Source organism: Athene noctua, chromosome 7 (genome assembly GCF_965140245.1).
Source record: "Athene noctua chromosome 7, bAthNoc1.hap1.1, whole genome shotgun sequence".
Classification (NCBI taxonomy): domain Eukaryota; kingdom Metazoa; phylum Chordata; class Aves; order Strigiformes; family Strigidae; genus Athene; species Athene noctua.
Window position 1 is genome coordinate 12,473,416 of NC_134043.1, and position 24,926 is coordinate 12,498,341.

At 42.0% G+C, this 24,926-nt stretch overlaps 2 protein-coding genes and 1 long non-coding RNA gene across 7 annotated transcripts in view; 2 read left to right on the forward strand and 1 right to left on the reverse strand.

Annotated features, from left to right (window-relative positions):
- HACD2 (3-hydroxyacyl-CoA dehydratase 2) overlaps positions 1–8,024 on the forward strand; it is a 26,879-nt gene extending 18,855 nt beyond the window's left edge. For all 4 annotated transcript variants that reach the window (XM_074910282.1, XM_074910283.1, XM_074910284.1 and 1 more), the window contains one exon: positions 1,008–8,024. In XM_074910282.1, the coding sequence (XP_074766383.1) occupies positions 1,008–1,090 (83 nt within the window). In that variant the 3' untranslated portion in view covers positions 1,091–8,024. The remainder of the gene's footprint in view (positions 1–1,007) is intronic.
- Positions 1–12,567, reverse strand: part of LOC141962320 (uncharacterized) — a 26,960-nt gene extending 14,393 nt beyond the window's left edge. The window contains exon 1 of the long non-coding RNA XR_012633913.1: positions 12,390–12,567. This is a non-coding gene — a long non-coding RNA (uncharacterized LOC141962320). The remainder of the gene's footprint in view (positions 1–12,389) is intronic.
- A 1,127-nt stretch (positions 12,568–13,694) lies between these two features.
- ADCY5 (adenylate cyclase 5) overlaps positions 13,695–24,926 on the forward strand; it is a 223,278-nt gene continuing 212,046 nt past the window's right edge. The window contains exon 1 of one of the 2 annotated variants that reach the window (XM_074911429.1): positions 13,695–14,846. In XM_074911429.1, the coding sequence (XP_074767530.1) occupies positions 13,839–14,846 (1,008 nt within the window). In that variant the 5' untranslated portion in view covers positions 13,695–13,838. The remainder of the gene's footprint in view (positions 14,847–24,926) is intronic. The other variant, XM_074911428.1, reaches the window with a different exon arrangement.

The window sequence follows — 24,926 nt, forward strand, 5'->3', positions numbered from 1 at the left end:
CATGCATTTGTTTCTCCTTGTCCCCCTCCAAAAATGGTGATGTTATTAACTCCAAGCAGCCATATTAATATCTTTTGTTTTAGTCAAACTAACCACAAGTATTAATTACTTGTGCTGTAGCTAGATCACAGCTGACAGGCCGTGTGGGAGGGAACCCACATTGAACCCAAGTAAGAATTTTAGTTCAGTTTCTCCATTAAAATTGCTGTCTCTTAAATGAGGTATTTTCTGTGATCTGTTATCATTTACTGAATGTGTAACAGGAATGCAGTTTTTTTCTTATTTCCTGATTATTTTTTTAAATTCTTACTGTGAATTGATCTCTGAGAACCAGCTGCTTGGAGCCTTTTCACTCCAGGTGCCTTTTCACGTGAAGGAATTCTTGTGCTATTTCTGAGATACAAGGAATATTCCCTGTTCACAAAGGTTTAGCATCTCATGGCAATTTTAGCTTTTGTTGTTTATGTATGTATGTTTTCTGTACTCTTCGCAGAAGTTGTTCTGCAAACATACTATGTAATGTAGTCCTAGAAATAGGAAAAGCTGTGTGTGGAGGATAAAGAGAAGAAGAGATGAAAGAGGCACCAATTTGTATGAAGTTCTTTAGATCCTGAAAATGTGACACTAGAATTAAAAGAAATTAAATCTGGAAATTTCATTCTTATGGAAAGACACTTTCCTCCCTGCACTGTATTTTCTTTCTGTATGTGTGTGCAATTCAGGAAACTTTTGACATCCTGCTTGTATATGCAGAGTTAAATAAGGCATTTTGCATGTAATTAAAAATGTGATTGATCTAGCAAAAAATAAATAGTACCTGAAGCCTAAGAACAATATTACTTATTCTCTCGAAAGAGTAAAAGGAAATAGATGACTTGAGCAGAAAGCAGATAAGTGTGTTTTCTTTCAATAGAGAATTGGTGACCTTGAGCATGTGACTGTGCATCTTACATTGACATGTAAGCCTCACTTCATACTTCATTTACTTAACTCCGCTTTCTCTTCAGTCTTTCCTCAGCTGTATTTTCATATGCTACATCAGAGGCGAAAGGTACTCTCCCACACTGAAGAACACAAGAAGTCAGAGTAATTCCAACTCTTTTTCAGAACTTTTCAAACATCAGAATGCTGCAGATTTTCAATACCCAGCACATTTGTAAAGAATATACCAAGATAAAATGTCAGAGGTAAAAGACCAATAATTTAGCAAGAATAACCAATAATTCTGATCTCACTGAAATTCCACGATGTAAAACATTGAAATAATTTTCAGCTTGCAGTGCGTCAGAAAACTTTTGAACTTTATATGGCTTGGCAGTTAGCCTTTTCCTTAAATGATGCGCTAAATGGTTTTCATTTATTTCTAATTGCCTGGAGGTTGCAGTTCAAGTGATGAAGTTGTACCCACTAAATGCTTGAATTGGGATTATATTACTGATACCTTTTATAAGTGCTTGACTGCATGCCAGAAACTGTATGTATTGCTGTGAAAGCAAACAGTATGCCTGGAATACTTCAGGATTTTGTCAGACTCCAGTGGAGAATGTAATCTGGGCAAAGTGGTGAATTTAGAAAGGTAGGTTATGTATTTAAAAGGTGATGGGAACAAGAACAGGAAACCAATTACGGGAAATGAGGGGAATGTAGTTCTTTAGGAATTTAAACAGTAGAGTATCTGACCTGTTCAGAGAGTGTGTTCTCTGAAGATCTTGTTTAAACTGATTACTCAAATGCTAATGTTAATTCAGAGGCGATAATGCTTATCTGAAATACTAAAACTCCTCTAAGTACTGCATCCCTTGATACTTTTTAAAATATTTAAAAGTAATAAATAATACTAACTGTAATATTTCTAGTGATACCAGTAATGAATCTAAGGAATATAAGGAGGCAGGTCACCCAGGAACAGGTACAGTTCTCACTTTTTTACTTTATCATCTCTAATCACTGTCCACTGTCTCAGTGGTACTCATCTTTGAGTGTTGAGGACTCTTTGATCCTTGTTCCTCAGCACAACTTTTAGAAGTGACTAATGTGTATCACTCTGGCATATCCAAGCAGGCAGTTCCAGACACTCAGTTTCTGAAATGTTGCAAAGTCATAAACTCCTTCTTTGAAAGCAGATTATCTCATGTGTTACATGCTGCTTTTGCAGATTGGACAAGCCTTCCCTCATCTGCTCTTTTGAAAGAGCAGAAGACCACAGAAAGTTAATTTTTTCTAGGTGCTTTCTTTGGGTTCTCAGGCTTCCCTTGGGAAGGTAAAACAGAAAATGAAAGAACTGAGAAAACCTTGTGGTGAGGCAGAAAGCACTAATGCTTTGTGAGCAGTGCCCCAAGTTACGAACAAACTGTTGATTGTGGGCAGGGGGTGGGGAATGGAGCAGGGAAAAGAACAGGTACCCAAGTAAAGGCAAAAGGAAATGTAGGTTATGGCCTTTGCTCTGTTAGGACTATTCCACTATTGATTCCTATCTTTACCCAGTCAGAGCCAGTAGACAACAACACAAGGGCTTCTCTGGCTTCCCTCTTGCAACATTGTGTTTTAGTGCATAAATGTGCACTATCATGGTACCTGCAATACTAGTGTGGTGCTGTGCCTGCCAGCATCCCCCCCTGGACGGGGCCCATATCTGTGTCCAGTTACCCATGCTTGATGCATTGCAGCTCTCCCTGAATGTAGCCAGTAAGTACTGCCACAGGCTCTCTGTTCGGCCACTTGGAGAGCTGGATTTACAATTTGTTTATGCTTGTCAGAGCTATATTAAAAACAATCAAACAAAACCAAACAACAGCCCCCCCCCGCCCCCCCCCCCCCCAACTGACCAACTGCATTTTTCAGTAATTTCCTTTGGCTCTGTCAAAGTCTGACTGAATTTTCCTAGCGCTCGGTAACATGTAGAACACCTTTCCTGTTCAACACAAACAGGATTATTGTAAGCAAGGAGAGGGTAAGAGGGTATGATCTTTGCTTCTATTGTAAACCTTTTGGAGATGGTTATTGGCTCTAATCAAGAAACACTGTGGCTGTATACAATCTCAGATTGGTTTTGCATTCAGAGATGCAACAATTTCAATTCACTGCTTTAGGTTATATGGCACTTTGTTGTAGCGATCTGATGAATGTTGCATTATACTGAACTGATTGTTCACAAGTGTAAACTTCCACCTCTGAGCAAAAAATCTTCTTTTGCTTATACCTACTTTAAATGAGTTCGTGTCAGTATTTTTGAAGGATGTTGTCTAAAAGATCTAATTTCTCAATGTGTTCAAGTTGCTGGATTGTCAGTGCTCAGCTGCTGAACTTCTCTTGATATCATTTCTGTGCCCAAATAAAAGATTTGGTTTCAAATTTGTTGGTCCAATTTGGAGAAGAAAATGACTGTGTAATATTCCTATATGAAACAAACTCATAGCTCTGTTGATGATAAAGATGATGAGATAGTACAGATCTGTATTAGATAGCACTGGCACCGTGGAAAAGCAGAGAGCTGTTAGTAGGGAGAAAGCTTACTGAATAAGCTTTATTAGGGAATATTTAATTGAAAATACTAATTAACCACACAAATGCAAATAAACTACAGCCTTTTAAAAGAAAATAGTTACTTTCCCTTTTAAAAGAAAAACAAATTGCTTTGATAATAAAATCTTATCAGCAAAGTTGATGAAGTTACATTCTGAAGTATGAACATGCAGTTAGTATGTACAAGAATTCCATCACTTCAGTTTGCAGTGCTTTTTCAAGTTTATTTTCCATGGAAACACTGGAAGGTGATCTTGAGGAACAACTGTAGTACGATGCCCTAACACGGTTTGGGTTTTTCCCTAATACTGACTAAGGACACGTGTGGATGTTTTCTCCTCATAAGAGCAGATTTCCCCTCATCTGTCAGTGAAATTGTAACGTACTTTATGTGAAGTTTATAATAGAAGCTTTGATTAGCACTTCGTCACAAATCTAGAGGGTTTTTTTTACCCACAGACTATTTACTTGGCTTGTATGTTTTCCATCAGCATCACCACACTTCTGCAGCAGACATGTTTTCTGCTTTGGTAGTCTTTGGGTTGCGTGCACGGGTTCAGTCGACAGTACTTTCTGTTCTGCCATGCCAGCTTTGTCCAAGTTAGTCATTGCCCTCTAAAAGACCAAGGTTCTTACCAGTGTGTAGTTACAACTGGAATTGTAGAAATGTTCATATTGTAAATTACAGTAAGATGCAGGTTACAGTGCAGGCAAAATGTAATTTTTCATGATGTGATGTTTCTATTAAAGGCTTTTTTATTATTAGTAGAAGGGTTGGCATTTGTGTGGACCAATCTGCAGTGTCATTTTAAAACCTATCTTTCATCTTAGAATTTTCATGAGTATACATCAAATCACACATTTGATGTATATTTATGTCAGTGAAATTTGGGTGAAAACTATATACAGTCATTTTTGTATTTTTTTCTATGTTGTGAAGAATAAAATTGTAATTTTATAAGTCTGATTCACTAAGATTATTATAAGTTAAATGTATTTTTTGTATATTTAGGAATCTGGTATTACCTGGAGCTCTGAAAGATTAAGGATAGACTTTTTATGCATGGTTGGAAGATTTCTACTTGATAATGCAGTGAAATGGTTTGTATGCTAAAATACTAGTCTGTGTTGTTGCCTTGTGAAATTGATTCTGTGCTCTCTGCCTGGATTTGGCCTACTGATCAGTGATACTAATTGCTATAATCCAAATAAAGTGATTCTGAACAAAATATGTTGTTTTGTTACTGTTTAAAGAACAAAAGCAGGTACTTATAAATGTGAAATTAGGGCTGTATTTTTATTCATTTGTATATAATGTGTACCTTGCCGTTTACAAGATTTTTTTGGTATACATAACTTTTGAGCTCAAACAAAAGAATTAAGCAACTGGTACAAACGCTCTGCTTTTCACTTTTAAAAGACTATTCATAACAGTGTGTTAACTGACTGTTAATATCCAAACTTACAACTTCCTCAAGGATCCTCAGTAGAATGCAGACTCTTTGTTCTCCTGTTATTTGTACTCTAGATGGTGATGGTTTTCTACAAAACCAAAATTATTTGAGTATTATGAATATACTGGAATGCTTAACTAATGCAACAGAATACTTCAGAGTTCATTTACTAAATATACTATGTCTGCTACCACGGCAACGTTCTTTAGTATTTTTAACACTTCCTGAGAGAGATTTAAATACTGTGTCTAGATGCCATTAATTCTCATAAATAACAAGTTATAATCCTCTAATAGGAACTGGGGAGTAGTTGCAGAGTGAGTGCTGTTATTCTAGGCATATGCTTGTCATAAGATTGCACAACTACAGTGATTTTCTTGTTTGATTGCAGACGGGATGAAAAAATGTTGTCATGCCCAGCATGAGCACATGTCCTACGCATGATAGCTGTGATAGCACTACTGTGTAATTAAAAACTTGTACTTGAAATGTTAAGCTGTGAAGAGTGGTGCTGAGCTCCATTTGTGCCTTAGAATAACTTATTTCTGGTTATTTGTGTTTCCTTCTTGCATTTTGAAAACAGTATGTGTGGAAACAATTTTAGTTACCTAGGGCAACCTTAAAAAGTCTGAAAAGCATAAGGATTCTGTGTTTGTAAGCTAATTAATTTCACAATAGTATTTAAGTCTCATCTTAAAGCATTGGCTTGACAAAAGACTTGAAGAATCTGTGCTGGTGTGCTGAGTATAAAATACAAAGGTGTGAATATCTGTATGATTCAGTTTCATTTGTTATGGACCAAGCATTTCTGCAGTTGGGATTGATTTGATTCAAGCCACATGATTGCCTGGAACTTCCATTCAGTATCCAGTAGCTTTTAAATTCTGCTTATCATCTCCTAAACAAATACTCTTCCACACTTGTCAGAAGACTTCTAAGTTTAAGACTTCTAAGATTATAGTGAGAGAATTAATAAAGATTCTGTAGTGGTTTCTGAAGGCTGCCTTAAGGCAGTTGAAATTAAAAATGTGGATGGAAAACTTGAAACTCTTTTAATAGTGTTGGTCACTGATTTCCAGAATAATACTTTCCTTTACAGATGTGAAAGATCTTAAAGCCCTTCTTACATCTTCACAAATTAGCTGGGTGTTAGTATTGTCAGAGATGTGCTTTTCTTTGATGTGCTGATATTTATAATGTGCTAATATTAGGGGACAAGATGTTACTGTCATACCTTAATTTTTCTAGTGTTTTAAGTACATGCATATTATTTCAATCTTCCACTATAAAAGCATAATTCACAATATTTAGAAACACTTCCATATCTAGTTATCCTTGCACAAACTCTTGTGTCACAACAAACTGCCTCTCTAGATTTGATTAATTCTGTATAGTTTGTACATAAACATTTTACATTGCCTGGTACTACAGGAGGATGTTATTGGGAAATTCATTAGTGGAAGCTTTTGCAGAGGCTTATTCAGCTGAATTATGAACACTGAATTGCATTTTGTTCTGTCTTTTTGACTCCTGCTTCAGACAGTCTGCACAATCCTTCTGCAAACCATCTGTTATCACTTAAAAGTGTAATCACTTACAAGTGTACATTAAAAACTTTAATACTGACATTTTCTACTTTGAACACTTGAACTTGCAGAATCATCTTTGCTGTGTAATCTACATTCAGCTTCTTAGGCACTACAATGAGTTAGTCTTACTCTAAGCACAGTGAGTGATAACCTGAAGAATATATGTAGGCATTTCAGGTATCTTTAAAATTAGTTTTAAGTTGATGTCAATTTAAAGGTCAGCCCTTTGTTTCTTATGCATCTAGCCTGCCTGTGAAAAATTCAGTTGTGGAGAGGATGTAGGAAGTGGAAAGCCCTCCATTCAGCCCAACACTAGGTTCCTTTTATGAAATCAGTTTGCCTTTTAGTTAAAGGTTTCTTGAGATAAAATACCACCTCTTCACTTACTGGATAAGAAAAAGATACTGAGTGCTGATCTTCTCTACTAAATGACAGTCGATAAAAAGATGAGATGGAAGAAGAGGAAAGGTAATGGAGGATACAGAGCTACCACTGTGCTTTCCAGAGCATATCTGGGTTTTGACAAAACATGAAACTTGCTTCCTTTTTTCCCTTGGTATCCAGTAGTTGATTTGGTGGGGTGGGGGGTATTGTTTGGTTTGGGGTTTTTTTGTTTTGGTGTGTCTTTTAAAGGCAGAATAACAGCACTTAATGGAAATGCTGCAGTGTTTTGTCTGGTGTGCTGATGACATGAAGTCCCTTTCATTCTCTACCAGGTGTTTATTACATGATTATGGGGAGCTGGATGCACTGGCTTAGGTGCTCTAAGTCCTCTGTTCCTCTGAATAAACTACGGGGAAAGTTACTGGTCTGAGTATTAAATGTGTTTCCTTACTCAGCTTTTTGGTGCAATTTAAATTAAGTAAACAAAGCACTTTAACTGTTCTGAATTTAGCAGAGTGGAGCAGGGAGAAAAGTTTTCTTCCATCAGCAAGAAAATGTATGTGAAATTGGAAGTAAGACATTATGGGTTAGTTTATTTCTGGAGAGACTGGAAAGTAGCAGTTGATATTGTCAGAGCCCTACCAGATGTGAACTGTGCAATCTGAAAGTTTTTAATTATTCTTCAAAAAGTACTGTCAAATCAAAGGCTATGTGGAAGCCTGCTCTAGGCATACAAGTGTGTACAAACACAGGGCAGATGTAAGCATTCATGGGCCAGTGTGCTGCAATTTCCTGGTGGTACATGACTGCAGATCAGGCCATAGCTTGCCAGATTTTTAAGAAATAAATTGCTGGTGGAAGAATGTGAAACTACTATATACCACTGGTATTAAAAAGCATATGATTTAAGTGTTTTAAACTGATACTTGTTAATGTAATAAACTACCATTGGAGTCCTCTTATATGATTTCTTAAGAATAAATGTACTGTACAATGTGTTATAAGCCCATTGAAGTTTTGTAATTCAGAATAACTTTTCAATAAAAAAAGTCTGGTTTTGTATATTTTTATTCAAGCCTGTCTTTCTCATGCATACAGGGTAGGCAATATTGCTGATTGGGACTACAGTCGCTAAAAGTACTAGTCAGATTTGAAAGAAAGTGTAAGTCTCAGAAATTCCTGAAACTTGTGTCAGTGCTTGGTTTCAGACTATCTACAGCATGTGCTGATCTCATGTCAGAGTAAATAAGGAGGAAAGTAGACACAGAAAATAAGGTGAAAACCTTGGGGACTAGGTTTTGCTAGTCTTGTGGACAGAATAACACTTCCATACACCCTTTTGTGGTTCCCCACATAATTAGGATGCTATCAGTCCAGTTTTTTCAGTGTAAATTTGATGGGCAAAACCATCTGACTCTGGGCCCCTTTTTCAGATGTACTGAAGCTAGGCTTCCTGGTTATAGAAGTTGATGAGTTGCTCGTCTGCTTAGTGCTACAAGGCTTATCACACACTTCCATTTTAGGCTTGTATGACCTTAATTGTTGGTGCCCCTTAACTATTTGTGCTTGTACTGCAAATTAGTAATTTTGTAAGTGGAATTTAAAGGACTGAACCTCACAACAGTTTGTGTAAAGGTATTTGATAACCTGTTTTAAAACTATTGCTTCTGTGCCAAACGCATAATTGTTCTGCTTTGAGCTTCATACAGGCTACATGAGTTCATGCAGAACAATTATTTCAGTTGTGCTAACATTGCTTTGATATTATCCATAGGTGAGCTAGCAAGGCTGCATACTGAGTAAGTATATATAGGCTGCAGTTAACAAATGAGCTGCTATGTTCGCAGTCTTTGTAAAGAACAGAAATCCTTGGCTACTTTTTTCTTAATGTCAGGATTATGTTAAATTTCTGTGAATGACCACATGAGTTATTTGCATTATGGTGACTTTCATAATGCAGTCCTGTATTACATATGTACATATGCATGTGTTGCAGATGTGCGTCCCAGGCCTAGCTTGTCCTAAACAGCATAGGAATGCAGATACTTTTAGTTCTGCATTTGGGGTGAAATGTGGCTGCTGCTGTGAAAAAGCTGATAAACCTGGTTCAGTAAGCACCTTGTCTTGCTAGGCTTCTGTGTACCCCGAAAAACCTAGAAGTCAGTGATTGATCAGGTTGTTTTGGGTTGGACTTCATTCTTTAAATGGTTGTGTGTTTGTGTTTTCATAGTTTTCTACTCATGTTTGGTTCTATTCCCTTTGAATTATCAGATTATTGGGGGAGGGGGGAAGCAAGAGAATATATAATGGTAGCTTGCTTAGTTTCAGTATTTCATGCCTCCAAGTTGGATTAATCTTTTAGATCTGGGTTTCAGAGGGCTGCTTTGGACTGTGCAAAGATAGTGAGAGAACCAAAAATCTGTTTTATAAAAGTTTCAGTAATTTAGGGAACATAGATACTTGAGAGTTCTGGATTTGATACTTGGGTGAATCTTGTGCATAAAGGCCATGAAAAATGAAAGTTGACATGTGTGTTCTGAGGTCACTATCTAGATGTCATTCCTTGTTTTAAGTAAATAATGCAAAGAAAGAATGCTAATGTTTGTCTACTGCACCTGTTGTAATAATAATAAAGTAAAAAATGTTTTGATACAGATTTATGAGGCTACAGCTGAAATTAGAACTTATGTGGACTGTTTGTGTGTTAAAGAACTTTAGATCTGTGCTTCACTTAGCGCTCTGACTATACATGTTGCTTCTCTCATGGCTTCCTGAATGATATTGTGGAGTTGGTATCATTCTAGTAACTTTGTGCTAGCATTCTCTAAATTTTTTATGTGTCTACTTCCATTTAGGTATTATTTTAACCAGATAAATACTTTTTGAAAAAGAGAGAAGGCCAAAGAGGCAGGGTTCAATTTTAATCCAGAATTTTATTAAATTATGATTGAAGGTACCTAACGGAATGTTGCGTGCCACCCCCACCCCATCTTTTATGATTGGGTGAATAGTATTTGGGAAGGCTAAGCTAGAGTGGAAGGCAGAACACTGACCTTTCTGGATAAGGAATAGTAAGTTTTTACATTTTATAGGTTAGAATACAAAGGATACTTGTATTGAGTAAGGTTGTAGTTTGTAAATAGTCATGTTGGGACTGAGATACAGAAGCTCCTCACTTTTATAGTTATTCTTCAGGTATTGTCTAAGTTATGAAAGGAAAGGGTAACTGCTATCTATGTATAATTTATTAACATAGAATAATTGCCTGAATGTTCTTATAATAAATACTAGATGTTTTAAAATAACTTTACAGCCACCCAGGATATTCTGTTATTTTGCTTTCTTGCATAACTTTGGGTGAGACAAACATAGTTCCTTATCTGCCATTTATAATCGGGTTCCTGAATTAGAACGAGGAGCCAGGGCTTAGAGAAACTATCTTAGAATGAAAGCTGTAGGTAATTTGTCCATGTTACAATCTGTATCCTTAGTATTATAATATCCTACTAGTTACCTTTCTTCTGAGATATGAGATCCAGTAATATGATCACCTAAAAGCAGGCACTAATTTTAAGACTTTTAGTATCCCTGTGGAATCTTATATCATCTCTGTCGTAGCCCTATATATCCTCATTGTGTGAAGTGCCTGATTATTTGGCACTACTCTTGCTTCTAATACAGCATCCTTATTGTTTTCAGAAGTTACAGATTTCTTGCAGAATCTAACTGCTCCTTTACCTTTCTTTAAGCTTGCTACCTCAGCAAGGACGATGTGTTTTTTCCCCTCTGACTAAGGAATTTTTAAAGAAAAACAACTTTGATGTCTTCAACTTTAGTATCAATTATTGTAATGTTAGAAAAAAATGAAACTGTTCATATGTCAAACAAAATGACATCATGAAAAGGAACATGAATGCTACTCTAGAATTGAAACTACTGAATTCTGGTAGGTGTATATGTAAACTTTCTGAAGAATGGAATATAGCTTACTGTACGTTGGAATCCTGCCTTGGATTCAGGCTTCCAGAGGCTATCATCATGCAAAAGCCAAATAAGACCTGACTTACTCCTAGCAGTGAAACATAAGAGCCATAGTATTATTTGTCCCATTACCTGAGTAATACTTTGTTGATATCTAGAACTAAATGTAGTAAGATGTCGATGTTGGATCTGGAATGTGCCTGGTTCTTACACATACCTACTTAGTCATTTTCTGTCAAGCAGAATTAATTTTAAACATTAAGTTGTTGCAGGTCATCTTTCTCCCTTTACTTGTTTTTGCAGTTGCACATTTTTGTGAAGAAGTGAGATCTTTCTGCTGTCTTTGAGAGAACTCCAAAATGGGACTCTGTGTACAAAACAAAAAGACTTGTCCCAATTTACGACTCACTAAAGAATTATTTCACTGTCTTTATACCTAGAGTTCAGGCATTGTGCATCCAGAGTAGCCAACCACAGAATGCTTGAGTTTTGTTCTACTCTAGTGTATGGGTAGTGACAGCATTGTATATCCCAAGAAAAGATAAATTCCAGCTGAAAGATAGTAATATTTATATATAAAAATGTCTCCATGTGGAAGGGGAACTGTGCAGTCTTGATCAACTCCAATATGTAGCATCTGGCAGGAAAATGCCACATAAGCGAGCACCACTGTAATATTTCATGCATTTTTTTAGTGAAAATTGTTAACTGTATTCCTGGTAAGTAAAAGATGCTCTGCGGCAACAGCTGCCAAAAATTCAGTGTATGATTTTACAGACCTTCACTGAAATGCAGAAGAGCCTAAATTGATGTAGTTCGTTGAGTTACTTGGAAGTGTAAAGGACAGGCTTGTGTTTGGAAGGTTATCTGTTTTTTCCAGCTGTATCCACCAAAGGTACCTCTCTACAAACCTTGCCTTATCTCTGTCCCTTGACAACCACAGCTTCAGCACCACTACTAAGGGCTATTTCTGAGCAGGGATTTTCAGTGTTTGGACAAACATGTAGACAATTATCAATTTCAGCTACTTAAGTTATATGATTTGACTGTTTTTACTAAAACATGATACAGAACATCAAGCGATAATATTGTTCTTAGTACATAGGATGCTTACTTTCGAAACACCGTAGATCATTAATTGGTTAACTTGCATCTGCAGCAAGACTGGATCATTTGAAAGACCATTGTAGAGTCTGGTGTTTGAAACTTACGGGGAACTGCTGTGGTACCGTCCCTGTGCCCCCGGCCAGTGTGGCTAACCAGGTCAGGGCATATAGGCACCAGTGAGGGTGTGGCAATGTCAGATGAAGACGTGGGCTGTAGTTAATGTGGTTGGAAAAAAAACCCAAACCCCCCAACAAACTAAAAGCCTGTGTTCGTATTTTAGCCTTAATTACTGTGTTAGTAGTAGGTCCAGCAATAGGTACCGAGGTTGGGAGAGGTTTCTTTGGAGCTTTACCTTCCTCTGCTCACCAGTGTCCTGGCCACAGGTGCTTACTGCTGCCGCTTCCGTCCCCTTGAGCAGGAGGCAGTTTCCCTTTCCCCCCTTCCTCGGGGGAGAGCTACCACCCAGGAGCCCGCAGCCTGAGGGTGAGGCAGGGCAGGGAGACAACCCCGTTTGCCTCCCGTCTCGGCGGGACCGGCGGTCGGGGCCATCCCTGGGGAAGCGCCTCAGCGAGGCCGCCGGGGCGGCGCCTGAGGGAGCGCGCGCTCGGGAGGCGCCAACGGCCGGCGCGGGGCGCCGAAGGAGTTAACGCCGTCCCGCCGCGGCCCGCCCCTCGGCCGCGCGCATTGGCGGGCCGGCGGGCGGCGGCGGCCAATGGCGGCGGGCGGCGGCGGGGGGCGCGCCAATGGGGGCCGGCGGGGGGCGGTGGCGGGGGCCGGCGCGGCCGGCGCCCGGTTGAATGGGGAGTACAAAGAGGCGCGGGGCTGGGGCGGGCCGCCGCCGCCGTCCCTGACAGAGGCGCGCGCGGGGCCGCTGCCGCCCGTAGCCCCGCGCCGCCGCCGCTCCGCTCCTCTGACAGCGCGGGGGAGGGAGCGCCGAGCCCCCGCCTTTTCCCCCCCCCCTTTTTTTTCTTCTTTTTTTTTTTTTTCCTCTTCTCTTTTCCCCTTCAGATTCGCTCGTTTCTCCCTTTCCCCGGTGCCCGTGGGAGAGGCGCTCCCGCCGCCCGAAGGCACCGCGGCGTAGCGGCAGCGGCGGGCGCCGTGTGCATGAGCAGTGCGGCTGCCGCCGGCCCTGTCTTGCCGCCGGGGCTCCGCCGCCGCTGGGAGGCGAGGCGCGGCAGGGGCGCTGCTGCCGCCGCAGCCCGGCCCACCCCGGGCAGCCCCGCCGCGCCCAGGGTCCCCCCGGCAGGGGATGCTCCCGCCGCCGCCTGCCGCGGCCCTGCGAGCCTGAGCCTCTGTGCCCTCCCCGCCGACCAGCCTGCGGCGAAGCCGCCCGCCTCTCCGCGGGGCGGCCGGTGCCGTCGCCCGCCCGCCCTGCGCCCGGCCCCGAGCGGCGGGTGCCGGGCCGGCGCGGCGCGCTGCGATGCGGCTCCCCCGCGGCGCCCGGAGCCCCCGCGGCTCGGCTGAGGGTGAGCTGCCGTGAGGCGGGGGCGCCTCGGCCCCGGCGGTGCCGAGCTCGCTCGGGGGTGTCGAAGCACCGGGGCCGGCGATGGCGCCCGCCACCGCCGCGCTGCCCTGAGGGTCCCGCCGGGGAGACCCCGGCGCTGGGGGACGCCCGGCTGCTCCGGAGACTTTGGGGGCGTTTGCGGGTTTTGCCTTTTTTTTTTTTTTTTCCTCCCCCTCTTTTTTTCCCCTCCCTGCTGACTTTTGGGGTTTTCTCCCAGCTGCTCATCCCCTGTGGTGGGGGAAACCCTTGCACCTGCTTGGCGGTTGTCCCCTCGCCCGCTGCCCCTTCCCTCAGGGCATGTCCCGGTCCAACAGCGTAAGCCCCCCGGGCTTCGGCCCCGCGCCCTGGGCAGGCACCGAGCAGCACCGCTCGGCCTGGGGTGAAGCGGAGGCTCGGGCCAATGGCTACTCCTACCCGCCGCCTCCCAACAGGTCTTCGGGCAAGAAGGCCTCCCGCATGTCGAGCAGGTGGAGGAGCGAGGAAGACTACGAGCCCCAGGCGAGCCGGAGCCGTGGGGAGAGTGGCTGCAGGATGATGAGCTTTAGGTCCAAATCTGCCTGGCAGGAGCACGGTGACGACAGCCGACGTCACCGGTCCCGCCACCCGCCCGGCGGTGATTCCCCCGCTGCCCCCAACAATGCCAGCCCCCGGCAGCTGGGGGAACAGGGGGAGGTACGGCCCCGGTCTGTGGAGCTGGGGCTGGAGGAGAGACGCATCAAGGCCAAGATTGAGGAGCTGGAGGAGGAGGACGGGGACGAGGGGGACTCCGAGGCGGCCTTCTCCATGGGCAGCTGTTGCAGCAGCCTGCTGCAAATCTTCAGGTCCAAGAAGTTCCAGTCGGAGAAACTGGAGCGCCTCTATCAGCGCTACTTCTTCCGGCTTAACCAGAGCAGCCTCACCATGCTCATGGCCGTGCTGGTGCTGGTCTGCATGGTCATGCTGATCTTCCATGCGGCGCATGGCCACTATGAGGTATCCTACGTCGTGGTGCTCTCTCTGGCTATCCTGCTGATGGTGGTGCTGTGCATGGTGTGCAACCGTAACGACTTCCACCAGGACCACATGTGGTTGGCGTGCTACTCTGTCATCCTGGTGATCCTGGCAGTGCAAGTGGTAGGGGTTCTGCTGGTCTGGCCCAGGAGTGCCTCGGAGGGCATCTGGTGGACCGTCTTCTTTATCTACAGCATCTACACGCTGCTGCCGGTGCGGATGAGGGCCGCGGTCATCAGCGGGGTGGTGCTCTCCGCCATCCACCTGGCCGTCTCCCTCAAGATCAACGCGGAGGATAAGTTCCTCCTGAAGCAGGTAGGCGAGCCCTGAGCGGTTCGGGTGTGCGCTCGGCAGCCCCCACCTGCCCGCTGCGTTGAAGGGTGAGGAGAGTGGGGTTGTCTGACTTCCACAGGCCTGCCCGATGCTGGAAGGCTGATGGGGCTTTCTGTTGAACCTCTTGGTTATCTGCCACAAGATGGGATGTTGTACAACGTGGTGACTAGCCTGTAATCTTGCTTCTTTTATACCTGGGATGTTTTGTCATTGCTGCTTTTCATTAAGGCTCTAAATGTTTAAGAAATGTGCCTTACTGGTTTCCCTTGACCGCTTGCTCCAGTGCTGTCAGCCAGCCCTGCTAATGCCCTTCACTTGTGTTTAATGTAAACAGCTCTGTGCTAAGCACACCTGTGGAACGGTATCCGCGCGTGCTGCCGTGTTACTGAGAAATATGTGGAAAGTCTTGACATTTTTATCAGCTAGAGGTTATCCTCGTGTGTCACTCTCGAGTCTGGGTTCGGTGTCAGCGCAGTGCTTGCTGAGGCGTTGGAGAGCATGCTCTGTGGGAATGTGGAGTAAGCTTTTGGTGTAGCAGGAAGGCGTTTTGCTCCGAGATGTGCTGGAAATACCTGCAGTGAAGAAGCCCAGGGATCATATACAGCCAGAAAAAAAAGTTTTATAAAAAAGTATAAGTGCAGATTATTATTTAGCTGTGATATCATGTTTAACTGGAGCAGTTCAGTTCACAGGAACAATAAGTCTATTATTGAATGCATTACAGTGCAGTTTTTAATTACCATATCTGTATAAACAATGGCAATACAAGGCGCCACTCTACTTTTCAAAGGAAGCAAGCAGCCTTGGGGCTCATGTGCTTTAAGCTTACCAGACACCTTGGTAATCGGGAAGCCACTGACTTAAAACGTTGTAACTATGTGGTAATCGTCAACCTTCTGATGGACTCTGAACAAGGATGAGCCGGTCACAGAGTCAGCCCTGATGCTTATATGTAACTGGGGATTGTTTACTAAAATCAGGTGTTTGGTAGCTTTACAGCCCTGTCACATAATACAAAATAAAGACTTGCACTTGTAGTACCTGCCTTGAGTCTCACTTCATAGTTGTTTTGAGTTCCACCTATTGCAGTGTCAGGATAAGTTGTAGGGTTTAAATAAAACTTACGTAGGATGGGGCTGTTGCTGTTCTTCTCTACAAAATAGCCCATGAAATTACTCTTTTGAACAGCCCCCCCCCCCCCCCCCCCCATCAAGACTGCTCGGACAGTTTCTGGCTTTGTTCTTAGTTTGCTACAGATATTTTTATAAACTGTACATGGCATATTTTTTTTTATGCTTGATATAAATGGCTTTTTGTGCATTTCCAGCAGACCATACATTGTGAGCAGGACAGTTGCTGGTTTTCTGCTTGACTTGGAAAAGTTTGCTAATGGCCTCAGCTCTTCCTCACTGGGGCTCTGGTCCTGCAAAGCCTTGTGTGTGCTCTTAATTCTGTAAACCGAGACTCGTCCTATTGAATTCAGTGTATTTGGAGACAATATTCTTGCATGTGAAGGCAAAGCTCATCATCATTATGGCCAGAAGACTTAGCAGTCTGTTATGAGCAAAGTTGAACTTGGAGGATACTAACAAGTGCATAAAATATCATTATATTGGAAAGTGTTGGTAAATATTTTAATGGGAAAGAACCTAAATCACGAAGCCAAATGATTGACTCCCTCAGTAGAGAATTTTGGATGATTACAGCTCCCTCCCTTTCCAAATGCAGATGCGGCAGGGTTATTTGTAAGAGGTTGGGTTTGTGTATAAATGTGCACTTGTTGAAGGTAAAAGTTTAAGTGGTAGGTGATGGTACAGTATGTAATGTGTGCATTACACAGTTGCTTTCCCTTTCATGCTAGTGCTGGGTTTTCCTGCAGTTTGACAATAAATGTTCGGTTTATGAGAAATGTCTTAGGAGTACTCTTACTTTGTTTTCAAAGGCAGAGTGTCTCTCCATATTGCCTGTTTATTTTTCCTACTAACACCAAATGCCGGTCTCTATCTTGCTGCGGTCTACGTTGGCGTAGCTCTGGCTGAATTCAGTGGGGTTGTACAAGGCCAAGAATCAGATTGGTTGCACGTTTGCGTATGAACATGAGCTGCTATCTCTGGCTGTCTGATAGAAAAATCTGTTTCTGCCGAGCACATTGCCTCACAGCTATTAACAGGCCTTCCTCACTGGGGCTGTATCTCGTTGCCATGGAAATCTGTTGTGTTCAGCTCTGCCCCACTGATGGACTCAAGCCCTGTTTTCCCCCTTGAGACTAACAGGGGCAAAGGTAGACGAAGACCAGATAAATCGAGAAGAGGGGGTTAAGTTGTTTTCAGTGACTTCACGCTGGCAGTCACATCAGCCTGGGTTTTGTGGAGCAGGAGTGGATGTGAATGCATTTGTGACTACGTGATCAGATGGTTCTTTATCTACAGCAGTCACAGAAGAAAGGCTGGTTAGGATGTGTATCCCCTTTCCTCTCTTTTTCATGGCATTTTTAACCATAATACTTAAGTGAGTTCTTCTTTGTGTGGCCTTTTTTCTTTTAATCTTCTCCCAGTTGTTTCCAAGCCAGGAAAAAAATCATACACTCTTGTTATGATCCACTAACATTCAAAGCTGGGTGACTCTTGTATAGACTCCTGAACACTTTTATGAGGCTCGGGAGCCTGCTAAAAACTTTACTGCTTTTTTTTTCACAAGAGAGTGAAATTCTTGGTTGTAGGTCCCTTTTGGGAGAAAGGAAACTTGTTGGATTTTCTTGCTGAGGATGCATGATTTCATTGTTTGAATTACCTTCTATCACTACTGGACTTCTCTGTCACCAAACTCTCTGGTCCGAGGCTATGCTAGTCAGGCTTCATGAAAGGGTTATGGCAGCCTGCCCTTTCTGAATCGGTAAGGTGACAGGCGTAAAGGTAATTATGATTGTACAGTCTTAACTGAGCTCCTTTTCTAATAATTTTTTGGGCATCACTGGACTTTGAAAGTAGACTCTGACTTCTCTTTGCTACCTGGAGAAGTCTGGGGTCTGTCTTTCAAAAGAGTGCCCTGAGCACCCCTAGCTTTAAAAGCAGCAGGTATACTGGGTACCTCTGCGAATCTTACCAGATAGAGGCAATGATCTTGGCTTCTTGAACTGATGTTTGATTGGAACAAAAATATGCTAATTAATACAAATTATTGCATTATATTCAGAAATTATCCAGTACTGGGGGAGGGGAGAAAAAGAAATCGTGTGTTTGAGAATTTACTCACATCCAACGACTGCTGCTGGAAGCAGAGCACGTTAAATGTATGACACTCCGCCAGCTACAAATCTTGATTGCTTAAAGGGTTTTTTTTGTGTACTTGTGATCAATTAATTCTAGAGGCACTGCTTTCGGATTTAGTGGGGAAAGGATGACTGTATTTGTCTTCAGGTTTGTGTCCTTGTGTTCTTCTGGGACAGTTTGGATTACAAATGTATTTCAGTGCACGCAAGTCTGTCTTCCTCTCTTTGTATATATAGTGTATCTCTTTTTAGGCCAGCCTTTTCCATGTGTTGGTTGTGATGTGCTTTTGGGCTCTGAAAACCTATTCAACTCCAGGATTCATATAAGAAGTACTTTACATGTGAATGAGTCTATCTAAAACTTAACTGAGAAAGAAATATACTGTTTATCAATAAACTGTCTTGCGTTCACAACAAAGATGTTACTGAGATTTATTTTACATTCTGCTAGAAACAAACTACCTAGCTTGTACATAAACTTGTGCAGACAAATGGGAAGAACTTGCGGTGTATGGGTTGCAGATGCTTAACTGAAGTCATGTGAGTAGACCAGCTGCCCTCAGTGCAGATAGTCTTGAGTAAGCACTGGCATTTTTGTAAGACTAGGGGCTAAGGGACAGGGAATTTCACAACAGAGTTTATTGGTCTCTGAATCAGACTTAAAAAGGGATGGGGATTGTGTGTGGGAGTGGGTGGGGGGACCAGGGGTAAGGAATAAGAATGCCATACACAAACATCAAACAAACCGGTGAACTGAGGTTAGATTTATTCCTGTCTCCCCATCCAAACCTGTTCTATTGTAACTTTTTGAGGTTCCTTGTTCAAGAATACAGTTAAGCCTTTGTAGTTTATTAACTTGGTGCGAGTGGGTGACTGTTAAGGTACCTCAAAAACACAAGACTGGTAAAGATGAAAACTGGGGTTTTTTGTCCTGTCTGTAACCTCATTGAAAGAGAAACTGAAATGCTCTGATCTTTCATCCCCAAATACTACTGCAAACCTTATGCAAAGGATCTCTTATAGTGCAGTTCTGAACAGCTGCCCCAGCACATGGCTCTTGTTTATGGCACTCTGATTCAAGGCTCCTGACGTTGAACTCATTCTTCCTCGGCCCCTTTCCATACGCTTCCATCATAATAACATTACATTAGTACTTCTCATCCTTCACTTCTGAGAACTGTGTATGTGTTGGCCTTTCTCCTTCTCAGTCCATGCCGGTAGTACATGATTGATCTGCAGCTGCATGGGGGCTCTCTCAAAACTGTAGCATTTCAGTTTAACCATTTCTAGGAAGACGTTGGTATGAAAATATATGCATATTTTTCTTTTCCCTAAATAAACTGTCACTTCAGCAGGGCTAGAACCAACTTCTTACTGTAATAGGATATTAACTTGATTCTTGTGGATATCATAGCATCTTGTAAAGATGATTTTTAGATGCAATTTTAATGGCATTCAACAAGAAGCTAGTCACATAGCAGAAGAACTAGTACTAGGTGTTCCATCTCAGCCTTAGTATATCTAAGTATGCTTAAGATATGCAGGTGATGACTGATTTCAAGACTAACAGATTCTCAGAAGTGTGTTACTGAAGTCACTGTATTGCACTTTCATTGTCTTAGAGTGGCCTTTATTCATAAAGGAGAGATGAGCTACCTGAAGTGCAGGCAGATCCGTGTGTCATTTTTCTTATGGCTCTTTGCTGCCTGTTTTACTTTTGTCCATCTGGAAAATAAATTTGACTAATGTTCATTTAGGATGTGATTTTTTAAGGCACTTGGCCTCATGGGGCCAGATACCATGTGCCTCAAACAGCACTTAATGTTCTGTTCTGCATAAACATTGGTATCAGTAGAGCTTTCATACAGTTAGATGTGCTCCAGCACTGCGAACAACTGAAGAATCTGCCTGAGCAGCAGTTTGACTGAAGTTAGTAAAAATACATGATTTGCAGGCTTTTGTTCAGGGAAAAAAATGACAACCTGAAATATTCAGTAACTGTTGCATTTGATAGTTGCCTCCCTAGTGTAATTCTGTAACAGAGGTAATTAATTAAATCCCTGAGGTATTGTATATCAATTAGTCCTTAGTAGGAATATTGTCTGTATCTCTTGGGAATGCATGTGTTGCTTGAGGTTTACAAAGGCATACCTGTTTTTCTTATCTCCTAAATTGCCCTATGATCCTGCCACCTCCTAACCTCCTTACCTTGGTTTATCCTCCTTCCCACCACCCTGCATTAGTTTGGTATTTCACTGTAATGTTCACTGATATCAAAAACTGTTCATGTAACAGTGTTTGAGTGCTGTGTGTCTAATTTCTCTGCGTTCCTGGATTCTTAATAGGTTCCTTGTCTCGGTAAACTGACCCATTTGACTCATTTCTCTCAGCCTTGCGGTAGCAATTGCAGTCTTATAGCTGGCTTGGATCTTTGTGAATTGAACACGAAACCTGATGGCAATGATTTAGGTCCATTGCTTTGCCAAATACACTAATTCTAGCAAAAGGCTTGTCCTTCTAGGCTTTTTTATGACACCTTTGAAAAGGCAGGGTGTGCTAGTTCTGTTTCTTTCTGGAGAGGTGAAGGTATTTTCACAGAATGTTGGGATTCATCAAGATGCATGAAGGATAGCTTTCCATGTCCTAAACTTAGAAGTACACTTGTACTTCACTGGCATGTACTTCAGTGTCCTGGGCTCGATAGCTTGCTTTGACACCACTGTGATCCCTGTACTCACTTAGAAACCCATCCAAGTCAGGACATCTTATTTAAATGGTCTTTTGTGATTAACTGTATTCGGATAATTTATAAACCTGAATGGCAGTGGAAACAAAATGCTGATTATCGTAGTGCTAAAGGCTTGCTGGAACTGGTTATGCCCTCTCAGAGCCCAAATTAGCTCAGTGCTTCCTAAATGTCCTTTTGCTCCGAGTTTGCTGTTGCTTGGACAGCACTGCCGAGGTCTGGGGTGGAAGAGGACTGGGACTCTGCCCCGCTGGAATGTGAACTTTGGGCACTCCAATTTGTGTTTGATTAGCTAATCTTTCAGTCATGCACCATAGATCCCTCACAGTCTTTTAAGAAAATTGGAACAATTGCTAACTTTTTGGCCATTGCAGTAGTTGGAATAATTACAGTCTTTTGGGAATAGCTGGTTTAGTCTTCGTATTTTTGATACTGGATATTACTCTCATTTTATAATCGAACTAAACGAACTTTCCTTCTGTCCTGATAGAAGATGTAATGAAAAATCTCCAGCAGTAGCTGAAACACAGAGGTAAATATTAAAATTATTTTGACAGCAGCTTCCATGTGTGTGGTAAAGTGGTCCACAAGTAGCTGGTAGCGGCTTCTGAGAACCCATGCTTTGAAAAGTTCTTGTCTTCCTCCTTTTTTTTTTTTTTTTTTTTTTTTTTCCCTCTAGTGCAGGTGGGTGCGGTTCTGAGAGAATACCTGCCTTTGTTTGGGGAGGTAGAAGACAAGGCTCCAAGTTTTGCTAGCCTTGGGCAAGCTTTATCTTCCCGTCTACTTTATACTGTAGAATTTACATGGCACCTTGCAGAGGTAATCTGTACCCAGAAATGTAGTGTGGAAGGAGCTGGGGTGCACCAGAATCTCCGCAGAGCCTCACAGCTGCTATGTGATTTCATGATGTGCTACATGATTTCATGATGTGGTACATGGGGTTTTTTCATGGCCCAGAGGGGTAGAACAGTGACAAAGTGTTTGCAAGGAATGTGAAGATTCACAGCTTCTGGGAAGTGGGTGGGGTTCCTGTATAACTGCTGTGTGACTTTTTCATCTCCTCTGAGTCCTGTGTTTTGATGTGGTATATTCTCAATGTTAGTTCCTTCCCTCCTTCTGAAGTCTAGCCTAGTGATCTGAACTTGTGATATCTTGCATTCAAGGGATGCTCTTTCTTCTCTTTGTTTTGACATTGATGATACTTTTTAAAAAAATATTTTTTTTCTTTACCTGAGATGTATCCTGCTGCTGCCAGAAATTTAATTTGATTTATTATTATGGTGTCCTCGGGCTAGGTAAAAACCCAAGGGGAAATCTCATGTGAATGAAAAAACACAACCCCAAAGATATTGAAAAGGATAATCTAGTTATGAGGGGGTGTGAGAAACAGACAAGAATTTTGGTATTTGTCTCCTGAACTCCAAAATGTTCTCACCTTATCATAGGAAAGCTTGACGTTTCTAGCACTTAATAAGATCACACATGAAATGGCTGTCAGGCCAAGACAAGAGTAAAAATGCTTTTTAGCACCTGCAACTGGACCACTCCCAAGGAAATATGTACTTGATGTTTTACAATGGTGTTAAGTCTTGCCAGCTTTATCGCTGTCAGGTACAGGAATGGCATTGTTGGACAGATCTGCGGTAGAATCTAGCATGAGATGGTCTTGTTCTGACACTCAGAGAAATGGACTGAACACAATTTAAAGCTCTGCCTTCTTTCAGCCTTGCATTTGAACAGTCAGGATGCCTTTCTCCCATCAGAAGCCTGGCAGGCTTGTGAATGGCTTCAGCCAGACACAGTCAGTTTTGCACCACAAAGATGATGCATTTACATGGTGAGTTTAAGAATTCATGGACAGCATTGGCATCACCAACAGCATTGCTTCTAGTGCCAGGCTGGCCTCACTGATGCTGAGTAGGATTTTCATTGCAGCATTCAATATAGAAAGTTTCATTGTATTGTCAGACTTCTGCAAATAAAATATCTTGTCCTTTTTTTCTTCATATTTATAAGTCACTAATGCAATTGTGATGCATCCTTACTCTCTTCCTCAGGAACACAAATCATGTTTGTGTGTTTAAGATGTTAATCTGAACTGTCTTTAGTAATAGCATCAAGCAAATCCAGTGCGTCCTGTATGGTCATCATTTGTGGCTTTCCCTACTTCATAGCAGCAGAAATACCAGAAGATAAGTGTATTTCAAAACATCCTCAATCCTGCCCCAATTTTGTTTTTAATTGCTCTACCTAGACTGCTTTTTCTGCAGTTTGAGTGATGAGTTTTCAGATGAAATACTAAACTTCCTTTTTTCATTAGAAGTTTTACACAACCATGCAACACCCATAAAAATTTTTACTGTGAATTGGGCCTTTGTGGTACTGCTGTGCTTGGCTACCATCCTCTCTTTTCCTGGGAAACTTTGCTTTTGGGAGGTTGAGTTGGATTAAAGCTGCTCTACAAATTTAACATACACATTCCACGAGTACCAGAATGCATCTTTGCAGACAGTAAACAAAGGACTGTGCTGTTGCAACAGAGGGGGAATATAAATGAAGAAAGGTTTGTGTTTTCTTTTTTCTTCTTCCCCCAGACATTAGAAATTTATCTCTCAAAGCAGCAGCTTACGCAAACTGTTTATTCCTTAAACGTGTTTGAAGCTTGTATAAGACATTCTGTCTCACTTCATAGTCAAAAGAAAAGGCTATGACATTGTTTGCAAGAATCTGTCATAAAACACTGCTAATGCAGACAGTTCGTTCCCTGGCTGTATTTTCCCCTGCAGAAAAAGTCATGGCTCCTTCCCTTTATTCCCTGCTCTAGACTAAATGCTGCAAGCACTGATCTCTGTGTCCCTCAGACTCTGAAAACTGAATTCTTAGAGCTAGCAATGTGGTAAGGGACTACTCAAATGAGTATTTCTAAAAACAGTAGTTTGCTGGTCAGCCCACAGATGACAGAGCTACTCAGACATGCTTGCTGAGTGATGAACTCTTTCCGTTTGCTGGGAGGTGCCCAACAGCAGCTTTGTGTGTATTCTTGCTTAATATGTGGGTATTTATGCACAGAATTGCACAAACAGGTGGACCAAGGGATACGTTATTAATGATGTTGTTTCCAGCTGAATGGGATTTGGGGGGGGGGGGGGGGGGCAGGTTGTTACTAGAAGAAACGCTCTGTGGTACAGGGAAAGGAAGATACGCTGCAGTGTGGTGGGAGACTGTGTAATTAAAATGTCCGTCTCACTAGTGCTAAAAGCTAACTGCAGTCTTTAAAACTGTTAAACATGAAGTAGGTTACTAGTGTGGGAACTACTATTGTGTGGTGAACTCTCTGGATCTTAAGGCCAGGAAGGACTACTGAGCTTTTTAAACACTACTTGCTGAAGACTACTTCTCTTATACTTAGTTGTTTCTTCTGTTCAGATGGTATGGAGGAAAAATCCAAAAGTTTAAATGCTGAATTGCGCAGTATTTGTCAGTTGGAAAAAGCAGTCTGCAGTGATCTCTGAACTGAAGGTGAACTGAACCAGTACTTTTTCTCCTCTCTCCTCTTAGTAAAACAGGATTATACCACCCTTGTGAAGCAACATATTGGGGGTATTTTCCTGCTCAAGGTGGTGGCATCTACTTATAACACAGATAGTCATGTTAGTTTGGGAAGAGGCTCTGACATCTTGCCTAGATTTTGTACTGGGTAATTACATTCTTGCTTTCTTAATTGATGTTGAATATGGTATTTTTTTCTTTGTTCCATTTCTAATCTGGACTCTAGCAGTGCACCACCAAATAGCTGCTGTGCATATGTGGGTTTTACTATCATATCTGAGAAATTTGCAAGGCTGTTGACAAACCAGAAAAATGAAGGAATAGAGCTGAGGCTTGTTCTTCTTAGTCACGTTGGCATGCTGGAGAAAGTGTCACCCCCTTGGTATGACAGACACATTGATAACATTTGAAAGCTACAAAACCAGAGATGATATCACTGAAGGATACTTCCAAAGGTCAGGTACACCATCCCACTGCACCAAGACCAAGTCAGCCTAAA